The sequence below is a fragment of the Trichosurus vulpecula genome, chromosome 2 (genome assembly GCF_011100635.1).
Source record: "Trichosurus vulpecula isolate mTriVul1 chromosome 2, mTriVul1.pri, whole genome shotgun sequence".
Classification (NCBI taxonomy): domain Eukaryota; kingdom Metazoa; phylum Chordata; class Mammalia; order Diprotodontia; family Phalangeridae; genus Trichosurus; species Trichosurus vulpecula.
In genome coordinates, this window is record NC_050574.1 from 161,620,652 (window position 1) to 161,634,138 (window position 13,487).

At 36.5% G+C, this 13,487-nt stretch overlaps 1 protein-coding gene across 1 annotated transcript in view; it reads left to right on the plus strand.

Annotated features, from left to right (window-relative positions):
* The window catches only part of CHORDC1 (cysteine and histidine rich domain containing 1), a 34,101-nt gene that overhangs the window by 12,900 nt on the left and 7,714 nt on the right, over positions 1-13,487 (plus strand). Inside the window, exons 3-8 of the mRNA XM_036744971.1 lie at positions 6,018-6,074; positions 6,723-6,883; positions 7,164-7,267; positions 7,935-7,993; positions 8,850-8,920; positions 12,784-12,889. Coding sequence (XP_036600866.1) covers positions 6,018-6,074; positions 6,723-6,883; positions 7,164-7,267; positions 7,935-7,993; positions 8,850-8,920; positions 12,784-12,889 — 558 coding nt within the window. The remainder of the gene's footprint in view (positions 1-6,017; positions 6,075-6,722; positions 6,884-7,163; positions 7,268-7,934; positions 7,994-8,849; positions 8,921-12,783; positions 12,890-13,487) is intronic.

Consider the following 13,487-nt stretch of genomic DNA (forward strand, 5'->3'; position numbering starts at 1 on the left):
TCAGACCTGCAAAAATCAGTTTGATAGTTGAGTGAAGGATGGATTAAAATGTGGAGAGACTTGAGACAGGCAGACCCACAGCTGTCTCTTGCAATAGTAAAGCATGAGGTGATGAGGGCTTATACCAAGATAGTAGCAGTGTCAGGAGAGAAGAGAGCATATGCAAAAAAAAGATAAAAATTAATGGGCCTTGGCTATGAGATTGGTTGGAGGGGGTGGTGAGAGAGCAAGAGAGTGGGAAGAATCAAGGACAAAATCTAGGTTGCTAGTCTGGGTGACTGGGAAGGTCTTATAACATCAGCAGTAATAGGAAAGTCAAGAAGGGAAGGGTTTAGTGAGAGGAAGGATCATGAGTTCAGTTTTGGACATGTTGAATTTAAGGTTTTATAGAACATCTAGTTTTTCTCTTGTGTGGCAGGCGAAAGATAAAGTGACTGAGGAAACAAAGGTTTGGTCTTCTGAGGATATTGATTTATTTAGCAGTGCACACCAATTGCTCAACAAACTGAAATCAGGCCCCCTCACCTTTGGCATTAGACCCCAGATAGGAAAATAGGTTTTTATGCAGTGAAAACAAATAAGACCTAGTAATTAAAAGAGAACAACCAGGGTACAAAATTGGGTAATTTGATTTCTAATTGGAACTTTCCAATTTAAGAAGGCGAGAGCAAACAGGTGTAATTTCCTGGAATCAAAAAAGAGGTGTCCCGTTCTCCCTGCCATAGTCAATCAAAGGTACATGGAAACAACTGATTAACTAGTACAGGGCTAGTTTTCAGAAAAGACATATGGGTTACTTAAGATATATAATTGTGAGAAAATTCGTTACATCAGTCTTTGAATCTGACTGGGTTTCTGGTCAGCATAACCTAGGTCCTTAGTTAAGGGTCTCTAAGCAACAGGAAGTGGTGGTCCAGCTTCCCAGCCATGCAGGGCTAGGTTCAAATAATGCAAAGAAGCTAGGGCTGAATAAATAGATTTGAGAATCATTAGCCTAAAGGTGATAATTGTATCCGTGGGAACTGATGAGATCAGCCAGTGAAATAGTATAGAGGGAAGAGAAGAGGACCCTAGAAAGGGTTCTAGGGGACCCTCAAGATTAGTGGATATGACAGGGATGGGGAGATTGAACAAGGATCCAGAAAAGAAATAGCAAGTTCGGCAGGAGAAGGAGAAATACAGCAGTGTCACCTGAATTTTCCTTTTTTTTTTTTTAATATCAAATCAAGTCAACATTTATTAGGTGCTTTCTCTATGCCAGCAACTGTGCTAAGCTCTGGAAATACAGATACAAGCAGAGAGCCAGTTTTTTCCCTCAAGGAGCTTATATTCTAATGGGGAAAGACAACATAAAAGGAAACTTGAAAGATGATAGGGAGGAGTCATGGTAAAGAAAGTCTAGAGAAGAAAGAAGACATGGCTAGCTGGGTTTTTCCTTAAAATGGAGACTTTCTATCTATCACAACAGTGGAGTGTAGGGCCTTAGACTAACCCCTGTTAAAAATTCATGTCACTTCTTGGCCTACTTAAACTGACTTAATCATACCACTGTATTTGGTTTTCAGAACTATCCATAATCTGGCCCACACATTCTTTATCCGGTTTTTTTGTACTTATAGTACGCTCCAGTACCCTAGTTAGTTTCCTTACTGTCCTGTGGCTATACCATATTTATTTCTTCTGTGTAACATATGTTGCTCTCAGCTCCAGGTGACTAATGTTAGTAATTGGTTGCTAGGAGACATTTTAGATGAACTAGTGTTACAGAGAGTAGCTAGTTACTTGGGAGCTAAAATTTATAATATGAAAGATTAAAATAGGTCTCTACAGAAAGCTGATAGGTCTCTATGGAAAGCTGAGACTAGGCTTTATGATAATAATATCAATGTTTTCCCATTCCGTAATACCTGTACTCACTTCCATGAGATATGGATATATTTTACTGGTAGGTGGGGAAGCAGGTAATCTCTACCTGCCCATATCTCTGTCCTTCAAAAGCCATATGGTAGGAGCTCAGCTCATCAACACAACTTTACATCCTCCCTCTCCCTATCACCTTACCCCCCCTGTATTATGTGTATCAGCACTCTTCAGTGATCTCTCTTGCCCATTCAGATGAACCATATGCTGCTTCAGTCCAGCCTTTGGAAGGAGGAGACAGTAATTTGTAATAATTTCTTTCCCCATTTAGTTAGAAACTCTTTGTAATGGGTAAAAGGAGTTGTCTTTGTTAAGTGTGTTCTTTTGTGTTTCTCTATCACCACCATACATTATCCAGGAGTCTTTCATCATTTGTTATCTTATGACTTCCAGTTGAATACTTGACCCTCATCACCTATCAGAGGTCAGGGGAAAGAAAGAAATCAATTAATTTAGGTATAGATCATCCCCCCATGGATCACTGCCTTGTCATGGCAGAGGGACTTGTATAGCTCGATGAAATCATGAGCTGTGCCATCAGGGTTTTCCAAGTCAAATAGATCATAGTGGAGAATTCTGACAAAATATGATCCACTGGACAAGGAAATGGCAAACCACTCCAGTGTCTTTGCCAAGAAAACCCATGGACAGTGAGGAACAAACATGAGCTTTGGGAAATAGGGGAAGATGTAATGGTCTGGCATACTATAGTCCACAGGGTCACGGAGAGTCACACGCAGTTGAATGAACGATAGCGATCCCCTCAGCATTGAGTCAGAGGATCTCAGTATCCCTTGTTAGATTAAAATGTTAGGCCAAATCAGATAAGATGGAATTTAATAGAAATGTGATGTCTTGAAATTGAGTCCAAAAATCAACTTTACAAATTTTAGAAGCATGATTAAATGGCAATTTTTTCTAAAAGGTATGTGCTGGTTTTAGTGGAGCAGTTTTGAGTCAACAGTATGATATATGGCAACCAAAAATCTAATGCAGTCTTAGACTGCATTAAAAGAAGCATAGTGTCTGGAATTAAGGAGGTGACGGACCTTTTATATTCTGCTCTGATCGTACTTAATGTATATTGTTATGTTCAGATCTGGACACCATATATTAGGAGAAAATTTATAGATTGATGTACTTCCAAAGTTGGCCCAATTAGTGAAGATCATAGAGATTATACCATGTGAAGATGGGTTGAGGTTACTGGGGAGTGAGGAGGGGTGATAGAAAAGAGAAGACTTCAAAGTTTGGGATAGCTGGAAGTATTTTCAATGGGCTTCAGTGAACAGGATGCTTGATTTGGTGGTTTATAACATCAGGCAGTGTGGATGGAATCACTTTCTTTTGTCAATGCAAAATTTGTTAGAGCTTTTTAAAAAACTTTGAGATTATTGAGTAATAAAAATACATATTATATTTGTGAATATATTTATGTGTGTGTCTGTGCATGTATATGCATACATACATTGTAGCTACTGATAGATATAAACTAGCTCAATCAGTTGCTAACTGTGATCTATATGCAGGTTAACTCCTCAGCTATAAAATGAGGAGGTTGGAGTAGAAACTCTTCTAAAGTCCCTTCTGTCTCTAAATATGTGATCCTATGTTTGACTTGACCCCACAGGGCACAATTAGGAGATAAGAGTGAAAGTTTCCAAGGGACATTTAGGATAATCTTTTTTTTTTTTTTTTTTTTAACAATTAGTTCTCTCTAAAAGAAAAATACACTTCGGTGGGAGATCATGAGTTTCCTCTTATTGGGAGGGGTCTGTAAGCACAGGTTGGATTTTTACTTATCAGAGAAATCCTGTTTTTAGGTATTGACTGGAGTAGATGCAAAACAATGAAACAGCAAGTATTGTTGTAGAAAGAGGATGGAATTAAATCTCATCTAAACAATTCGCTATTTTATTATTTTTTGTGACCTTGGGCATAATGGCTTCCCCGTTCTGGCCTTCTATTTCTGTATCAGTAAAATGAAGAGGTTGGACTAAGGTCACAATTTCAGGTATCTTCAGCCATTCAGTGCAACTTGTATGTGAAAAAGAAGTCCTTCTCCAAAATACCTGTTCAAAATATCTTGTAGACTTTGCTTGAAAATCTCTAGTGCGAGTAAATCCACTGCCTCCTAAGGTAGACTGTTAGAGTCTTCAGAAAGCTCTAATAGTCAGGAAATGTTTCCTTACATCAAATCTAATGTGCCTTTTTGCAAGAGCCACCGCATTACTATTTGCTTTATCAATCAGGTATGATTTCCCTTCTACTTGACAGCTGTTCAAGTACTTGTGGAGAGCTACAGTACAGGGTGCCTCCTAAGTCTTCTGTTCCTGGTTACCCCATATGATTCTCACATGGCATGAACTAGAGTCTTCACCATTCCGTTTGTCCTTATGGTTGTTCCTCAGCTTAGCAGTGTCCTGCCGGGGCAGAGGAAAGGAAGACTATCACCTCCTTATTACCAGATGCTGTACCTCTTCTAATGTAGCCTGCATTATCTTTATTGACTTTGATGACATGCAGAGTTTTAGTGAGCATTCTCTTCTAACTCTAAATTTCTCATCTATTTAAATGTTGGATAAATTTATTAGAATATATGAGAATAATATAGTACTATCACAATTGGTGTGTGTAATCCTGAATTTGTGGCAATTTTAATACATCCCTGTCTGAATTCCTGTTGTATAATAGTCACACACACACACACCATAAAATAGTCATTTTTAATAACATTTTAAATTTTATTTAATTTTTTATTATGAACTTCACAGATACAAGTATTTCTACATCGAAAGCAAAGAAAAACAGGACTCCATATGAAAAAAATCATGACTATTCACTATGTACAAGTTTTTTTTTGTTTGTTTTGGTTTTTTGCAAGGGGGGAGGCAGGGCAGTTGGGGTTAAGTGACTTGCCCAAGGTCACACAGCTAGTAAGTGTGTCAAGTGTCTGAGGCCAGATTTGAACTCAGGTCTGCCTGACTTCAGGGCTGGTGCTCTACTTACTGTGCCACCTAGCTGCCCTTTTTTTTTTTTAAAGTTGATTTAAAATTTGTTAAATGTTAATTCCAACAGTACCTTGCTTGTCTTTTTACCCTTCTGAGCTTCAATTCTGTTCTCTTTTAGAGGGGATATTACTGTCACTTCTTATTCCCTTAACATACCACTCCCCCAGAAAAAAAAGCCCTCCATTGTGACAAATAAGTATAGTCAAGTCAAATCCATACATTTGACCATTTCTAAAATATATGTCTCATTATATACTCTAACCTATCACTTCTCTGCCATCATTAGTATTCTAGGAGTTGTGAATATTCATCAATCACATTGATCATAGTTCTTAAGTTTTTCACAACTGTTTTTGTTAAGATGTTGTAATCATTCTATAGTTTGTTCTCCTCCTGGTTCTTGCCTCACTGTGCATCAGTTCCATTTTAAAATTTACAAAGCATTTTAGGGTGGAAGCATGTAGAATTCAGAAGTAATAATTTCAAACTGGTATTCAGGATAACTTTTAGTAATCTTAGTGATTTTAATTTATTTCAGTAGGTATTTAGAGTAGGGTTCTTTTGTCCTGAATTGATATTTGACTTTGTAGTGCCATTCCCTTAAATTTATAGTTTTAGATATTAGGAATAATTTTAAGAAGGAAGTTAATTATCAATTGTAAACTAGTTATTGATTACTTATGATGTACTAAACTCATGGAGATGGAACAATAATCAATGTTGAACCTGTTTTTTTTTTAACCTACCAAATTACTGTTGAAATTTCATTGAAATGCTACTTTGTGCTATTTCTAGATCATGTTTATTGAAATGTCACACAAACTACGTCGTTTGATATACTTAAAATACATAGTCTAAAAACCTTTTCACCTAACAATAGTATATTAAGGATTGACTTCATAATAAATACAATCAGGATTAACTGTACACAAACTGGTACACAATTTAAAGTTTCTGGTCCATTTATCTAAACATCACATAAGTACACATAATTTGATATGCCAATAAAAAATTTTTATTGGGTAACATTTAGGTTATGGTTCTCATAAAAATTTCCTTTCACTTTTTTTCCTCTAAATTTCTTAGGGTTGGTCTTGCTGTAAGAGAAGAACAACAGATTTTTCAGATTTCTTAAGCATTGTAGTAAGTAATTCATGTTTATTGTAATGTTTATTTCATATAAATTGATATTGGACCCTAATTTTACTCTGTGTTGCTGTAATATGATTTAACAAAACTTCTTGCAGTATAGGAAAATTTTTATATTGGAGGATTTAAGTTTGAACATTTAGTCTTCATGGTGACAGTCCCATCTCCAACTTTTCTTGGTTCTACCCTATTCATTGTAATGGCTAATTTAGTAACCAATCTGAGCTTATGAAAAGGGATCTTGGCCGTCTCTTCCTTTGTGGGGCCAGTTGGAAGCTACAAATTACAAAAAATATATTAGCTATTAATTTAGACTTGTCCCCCATTATGATTGGAAAGAAAAACTGAAAAGGATAAAGCTTTAGAGAAAAACAAAAACATAATTTTTTTAAATCCCTACTTGCTCTTATCACTATGAATTCTTCATTTTGTCTCTCCTCAAATCAGGAGTGTAGCCTTTATTGTCAATGAGTGAAGTATATATATATATGCTAAGTAGAATTGAAAGTAAGTCTTTCTTACAGAGTAAATGATATGACTAAAGAATTTTAGAACTCACAAAACTGGAATTTCAGGGGTGTATGTAATAGATTTTCATTGAATATGGCATTATAGTACTAAAATAAGCATTTTTATTAATAGGGCTGTACAAAGGGTAAGCACAATGATGAGAAACCCCCTGAGCCTGTCAAACCCGAAGTCAAGACTACCTCAGAGAAGAAGGAATTGTCTGAGTTGAAACCTAAATTTCAAGAACACATTATCCAAGCCCCTAAACCAGTAGAAGCAATAAAAAGGCCAAGGTATGCTTTATAAACAGTTGTGTATTTCTGACATGCTTAAACGATAGCATTCCCAGTATTCCATTTTGTTTCCTTACATTATTGTGTAATGGCATCTGAAGATAGATGTTTATGGACACAGGAAGTTTTCTCTAAATTTTTAATAGGTTGTAACAGTTTTTGAATGGATACATGCCTTTGTTGAATCTTGCACATGTCTCTTGGATTTAAGTATATTCACTTGGGCTACAAGTAAATATAATTTTAAAATTGATAACAATAGTGTTCAAAAATTCTCTAGCCCAGATGAACCAATGACAAACTTGGAGTTGAAAATAGCTGCTTCACTAAAACAAGCACTGGATAAACTTAAACTGTCATCTGAGAATGAAGTAGATAAAAAGGGTAAGAATTTTATCATCTTGCTCTGTAACTTAATGGGGTTCTAGAAGAGAAGGGAGCTAGGAAAAGTTTACTGCATGTAAACTATGGAAGACACTAGAGAAGTAGGACCTGTGGCTAAGGCAATTCATTCAAACAGTTCAAAATTTAATCAGAAGGCACAATCTATGAATAACAGAAGAATTGTGTAAAGGGTGTGATGGAAATTCTGGAACCATTATTGAAAAATGTTAGTTATATTTTCTTGTGAGTCATTAATAGGTAACATAGTTTTAAAATCCCCTTTTAAAATGGACTGTTTTGTTATATATTATTCTTTCATCTTTCTTTGTAATGTACTAAATATATTTTCTCTCTTTGATTTTCCTTTTAGGCTAGAATTGAGTACAATATTGCATATTCCCACAATAGCAAATACGCTTTTTAGAATTTGTTGGTAAAACCTTTTACTTAAACCAGTCTAATCCTAGTTTTGGCCACCTAATAACTAGAAATTTAATACTAAGGTACATAGATTTTAATCTTTAACATAAATTTTAGAAAAAAATCTAATACAATTGTATCTTGATGAAGATAGACATTTTCTAAAATGGGGCCAAAAGGTAAAAGTGTTAGTGAATTAAAATGCTTTTTTTTTCAGAATACTTATAAAGACCCTTTCCTATTTCAGATGAGGACAGTGATGAAATTAAGATTGGGACTTCTTGTAAAAATGCTGGCTGTGTAAAGGTAAATTGCCTTTTTGTAAAACCTTTAATGGAAGTCACGTGAGGCAGTAAGATTACATTTTATCAACCTGTTTATATCACTGTATTATTTTATACATAAACAGTAGCATCTACAAATTTATGTTGCATATTAGATTACAGAAAACTTATTTAAATTGAAGATATATATTGATTTTTGGCATGTTTTAGAACTATGAAAAGGTATAACTTTTTTCTCACCTAATGGGTATCCTGGACATAAAAAAGTATCCTTTCCATTTTGTGCACAGTATTAATATTCCTTACTCAGCTTCCTAGGACCTCCCCAGGGACCTTGGGAGACTTTATTCCCTCTGCTTCTCCCCTCAAACCTCCACACAACATTGCCCAAGTTCCTCACACTTCAGTTGGCTCTACCAGAAGCCCAAAGATGCAACCTGAACCCAGTGCTGCTTCCTTCAGACATGTGTGATCCTTAGTCAGAACTTTATTTTAATGAAGCCAGCAAATGTTGCCTTACATGTCTACAACACTTTTAAGGTTTCCTGTGCTGGAGATGGGTAATCATTTTAGGAATTATGAGTTATTTGGGCATATGTAAGTATCACAGACTGAAGAAAATGTTAATAACATAAATCATATTTCCTAATTTTATGAATCGCATCCAGAACGTTTTCTAATTTTTTGTTACTAAGTTGTAATTCTGATTTCTTAGAATTAAAAGATAAATGTTTAATAATTATTTTAGGTATATACAGTGTTTAATTTTGAGTGCTCTGTATTCTTAATGTAGGTTTTTATATGTCCCATGCTTTAAAATGATATACTTGCCAATCATTTGTCACCTTGAACCCTTTTTTTTCTCCCAATCTCCAAAGACATACCAAGGTCCACAGAGTATAGAAGAAGTTTGTATTTTTCATTCTGGAGTCCCTATTTTCCATGAAGGGTAAGCATAACAAAACTTAAGCACTGTATTTCCTAAACAAATCAAGTACCACTTTAAAAATAATCTTTTATTGTCATTTTATTGTTCTTCAAAAACCTCTAAAAGTATTCTATCATTTTCATTCTACTTTTAACTTCTTTTTCTGCTTGCTGCTGGTACTTAAGTTAATAATGTAAGATTTAGCTATTTTTGATGATCCCCTATTGTAATAAGTAAGCATTGTTTAAATGGTCCTAATTATTTAGGTCAGTATTAGACTTTAGATTATATGACATGGGGAAAAAAACCTCAAGAGGTACTTTTGTAATGCCACTGCGTGGTAGTTTTAAAAAGAAATCAGTGCTGGGGCAGGTAGGTGGCACAGTGCAACCAGTCCTTGAATCAGGAAGACCTGAGTTTAAATCTGGCCTCAGACACTTGACACATTTACTAGCTGTGTGACCTTGGGCAAATCACTTAACCCTGATTGCCCTGCCTTCCCCCCTCCAAAAAAAAAAGAAAAAAGAAAAAGAAATCAGTGTTGTGCTTCTAATCGTTGCAGAGACCAGCCTAGAATTTTCTCATTGGTTTGTAACAAGATCTCCTCCTGCTCTCTGTCCTGAAATCAATGTTCTAATGGGACCTCCAGTCAATATCAAAGAGTTGTGATAAGAGTAAGCAGGCCAGAAAAAAGAATCTATTTTACTTTATAGAAAATTATTTTTAACACTGAAGCCCCCTGTTAGGAAGTAAACATTTTTTTCTTTCATTTTTTTAAATTTATTTTATATTTGTAGTTTTCAGCATTGATTTCCGCAAGATTTTGAATTACAAATTTTCTCTCCATTTCTACCCTCCCCCCCCACTCCAAGACGGCATATATGCTGATTGCCCTGTTCCCCAGTCAGCCCTCCCTTCTGTCACCCCACTCTCCCCCATCCCTTGTTCCCTTACTTTCTTGTAGGACAAGATAGATTTCTGTGCCCTGTATGCCTGTATATCTTATTTCCCAGTTGCATGCAAAAACATCTTTTTTTTTCTTTTTTTTGCACATCTGCTTTTAAAACTTTGAATTCCAAATTCTCTCCCCTCTTCCCTCCCCACCCACCCTCCCTAAGAAGGCAGGCAATTCAACATAGGTCACACATGTATCATTATGTAAAACCCTTCCACAATACTCATGTTGTAAAAGACTGACTATATTTTACTCCCTCCTATCCAGTCCTCCTTTATTCAATTTTCTCCCTTGACCCTGTCCCTCTTCAAAAGTGTTTGCTTTTGATTACCTCCTGCCCCTATCTGCCCTCCCTTCTATCATCCCCCCTTTTTTATCCCCTTCTTCCTTCTTTCCTATGGGGTAAGATACCCAATTGAGTGTGTATGTTATTCCCTCCGCAAGTCAGATCCGATGAGAGCAAGATTTACTCGTTCCCCCTCACCTGCCCCCTCTTCCCTTCCAATGAACTGCTTTTTCTTGCCACTTTACCCCATTCTATCTCTCCATTTCTCCCTCTCTTAATATATTCCTGTCATCCCTTAATTTGATTTTATTCTTTTAGATATCATCCCTTCATATTCAACTCACCCTGTGCCCTCTGTCTATATATGATATGTGCGTGTGTGTGTGTGTGTGTGTGTGTGTGTGTGTGTGTGTATTCCCTTCAGCTACCCTAATACTGAGGTCTCATGGATGTAGGAATGTAAACAAAATGGTTCAACTTTAGTAAGTCACTTATGATTTCTCTTTCTTGTTTACCTTTTCATGCTCCTCTTGATTCTTGTGTTTGAAAGTTAGATTTTCTATTCAGCTCTGGTCTTTTCACTGAGAAAGCTTGAAAGTCCTCCTTTATTGAAAGTCCATATTTTTTCTTGGAACATGATACTCAGTTTTGCTGGGTAGGTGATTCTTGATTTTAATCCTAGCTCCATTGCCCTCCAGAATATCATATTCCAAGCCCTTGGATCCCTTAATGTAGAAGCTGCTAGAGCTTGTGTTATCCTGACTGTATTTTCACAATACTCAAATTGTTTCTTTCTGGCTGCTTGCAGTATTTTCTCCTTGACCTGGGAACTCTGGAATTTGGCGACAATAGTCCTAGGAGTTTTCTTTTTGGGATCTTTTTGAGGAGGTGATTGGTGGATTCTTTCAGTTTCTGTTTTACCCTCTGGCTCAAAAATATTAGGGCAATTTTCCTTGATAATTTCTTCAAAGATGATGTCCAGGCTTTTTTTTGATCATGGCTTTCAGGTAGTCCAGTAATTTTTAAATTATCTCTCCTGGATCTGTTTTCCAGGTCAGTGGTTTTTCCAGTGAGATAGTTCACATTGTCTTCCATTTTCTCATTCCTTTGGTTTTGTTTTATAATATCTTGATTTCTCATAAAGTCACTAGCTTCTACTTGCTCAATCTCATTTTTAAGGTAGTATTTTCTTCAGTGGTCTTTTGGACCTCCTTTTCCATTTGGCTAATTCTGTCTTTCAAGGCATTCTTCTCTTCATTGGCTTTTTGGAGCTCTTTTGCCGTTTGGGTTAGTCTATTTTTTAAGGTGTTATTTTCTTCAGTATTTTTTTTTGGGTCTCTTTAGCAAGTCATTGACTTGTTTTTCATGGTTTTCTTGCATCACTCTCATTTCTCTTCCCAATTTTTCCTCTACTTCTCTAACTTGCTTTTCCAAATCCTTTTTGAGATCTTCCATGGCCTGAGACCAAATCATATTTTTCTTGGAGGCTTTTGATGTAGGCTCTTTGACTTTGTTGACTTCTTCTGGCTGTATGTTTTTGTCTTCTTTGTCACCAAAAAAAGATTCTAGAGTCTGAGTCTGAATCCAAGACTGTTTTCACTGCCTTTTCATGTTACTAGCCAGCTACTTGACCCTTGAGCTTTTTGTCAGGGTATGACTGCTTGTAGAGTAGAGAGTACTTTGTCCCCAGCTTGAGGGGCTGTGCTGCTATTTTCAGTGCTACACAGCAAGCTCTGCCACACCAGCACTCCTTCTCCCCCAAGAACCGGCAACCAGGATTGCGGCCCAGATCCAGGCAGAGTGAAATGAGCTTTGCATTCCTCCCACTAGGTGGGCCTGGGGCCAGAAGCAACTGCAGCTGTAACTCTAGGAGCAGCCTCAGAGCTGCACCACTTCCACCACCCCCAGGGCAGTGGCCAACCGCAAACTTCTTTTACTCTGTCCCAGCAGTTTTTCACACTAACCTTTTCTGTCATCTTTGGTGTTTGTGGATTGAGAATTCTGGTAACTGCCATAGCTCACTGATTCAGGGCGCCAAGCCTGTTCCGCCCAGCTCCCAGTCTGGTTGGTCCTGCCGTGGCCCATGCTGGGCTGTGCTCTGCTCTGCTCCGAACTCTGTTCCTAGCTCCATGTGATAGACCCTTCCCAGCAACTATCCAGGCTGTCCCAGGCTGGAGCCCTGCTTCCCTTTGCTATTTCATGGGTTCTGCAGCACTAGAATTTGTTCAGAGCCATTTTATATAGGTGTTTGGAGGGACCTGGGGGGGAGTTTAAGCAAGTCCCTGCTTTCCACATGCCATCTTGGCTCCACCCCCCAGAAGTAAACATTTTTTTAAGAGCCAATTTTATATAGACTGTTTAGAGACTATTGTATATATGAAATTCATATATATATATAGAAGTCCCAACAAAAATACCGTTTTTAAATGGTGATTCAAGGTGGATACATTTATCAAGATAAATATCTTTTGAAATATGATACATCGACATGGTCAGGGTTTATCAATTATTTATTGATTACTGCTACCTTATTAATCCTGCCTATCTTTCATTAAATCCTTGAAGAAATAGATAAGTCTAAATGATATTTGGATATGATATTGTATATCTAACATTCATCTTTGGAATTTTGATAATTCAAAGGATGAAATATTGGAGCTGTTGCAGGAGAAAAACTTCTGATTTTAATACATTTTTGGCCCAAGAAGGATGTACAACAGGAAACCATTTGTGGACAAAAAAAGATGCTGTAAGTAGACCTTGTTTTCATGTCTTTCAAGATCAGAATAGTTTAAAGTTGCAATCAGTGATCTGTGACCAATTTGAGACTATTCTATATAGTTTTAGGTAAACAGTTTTCTTGACTAAGTAAAATATATTTCCCTTGTATATATCTGCAAGATATGTGTTTTTTTTTATCTTGTTTTTAAAAGTTTTTTGTTTTTTTTCATCTTTTAGTTCTTCATGATCTATTTATTGGACACTTTCAATCTTAGCTTTTTCTTTTGTCTTTTTTTTATTTTTTATTGATGCCTTTTTTCATCACTTGTTATTTCTGGATATAATACCCTGTCCACTCTCTTTCTTGCCAACCTGAGATTGAACTCTTTCTTCTTTGCAACAAAAAAACAGTTATGCAGAAGGAACCAAGACAGTGAACATAGATCTGACAGCATTTACGACATTTTGTCCCTCTCCCAAAGAGGGAAGTACTTTTTTTAAGTGATATTTTCATTAACAATTCTGTAGACATTATTTTTGGTACCTGTGATTTCACTAGTGTAGAGAATGGTCTGCCAGCACTACAGATCCATAATTGGTATGAAATTTCTAAACCTAGACATCCC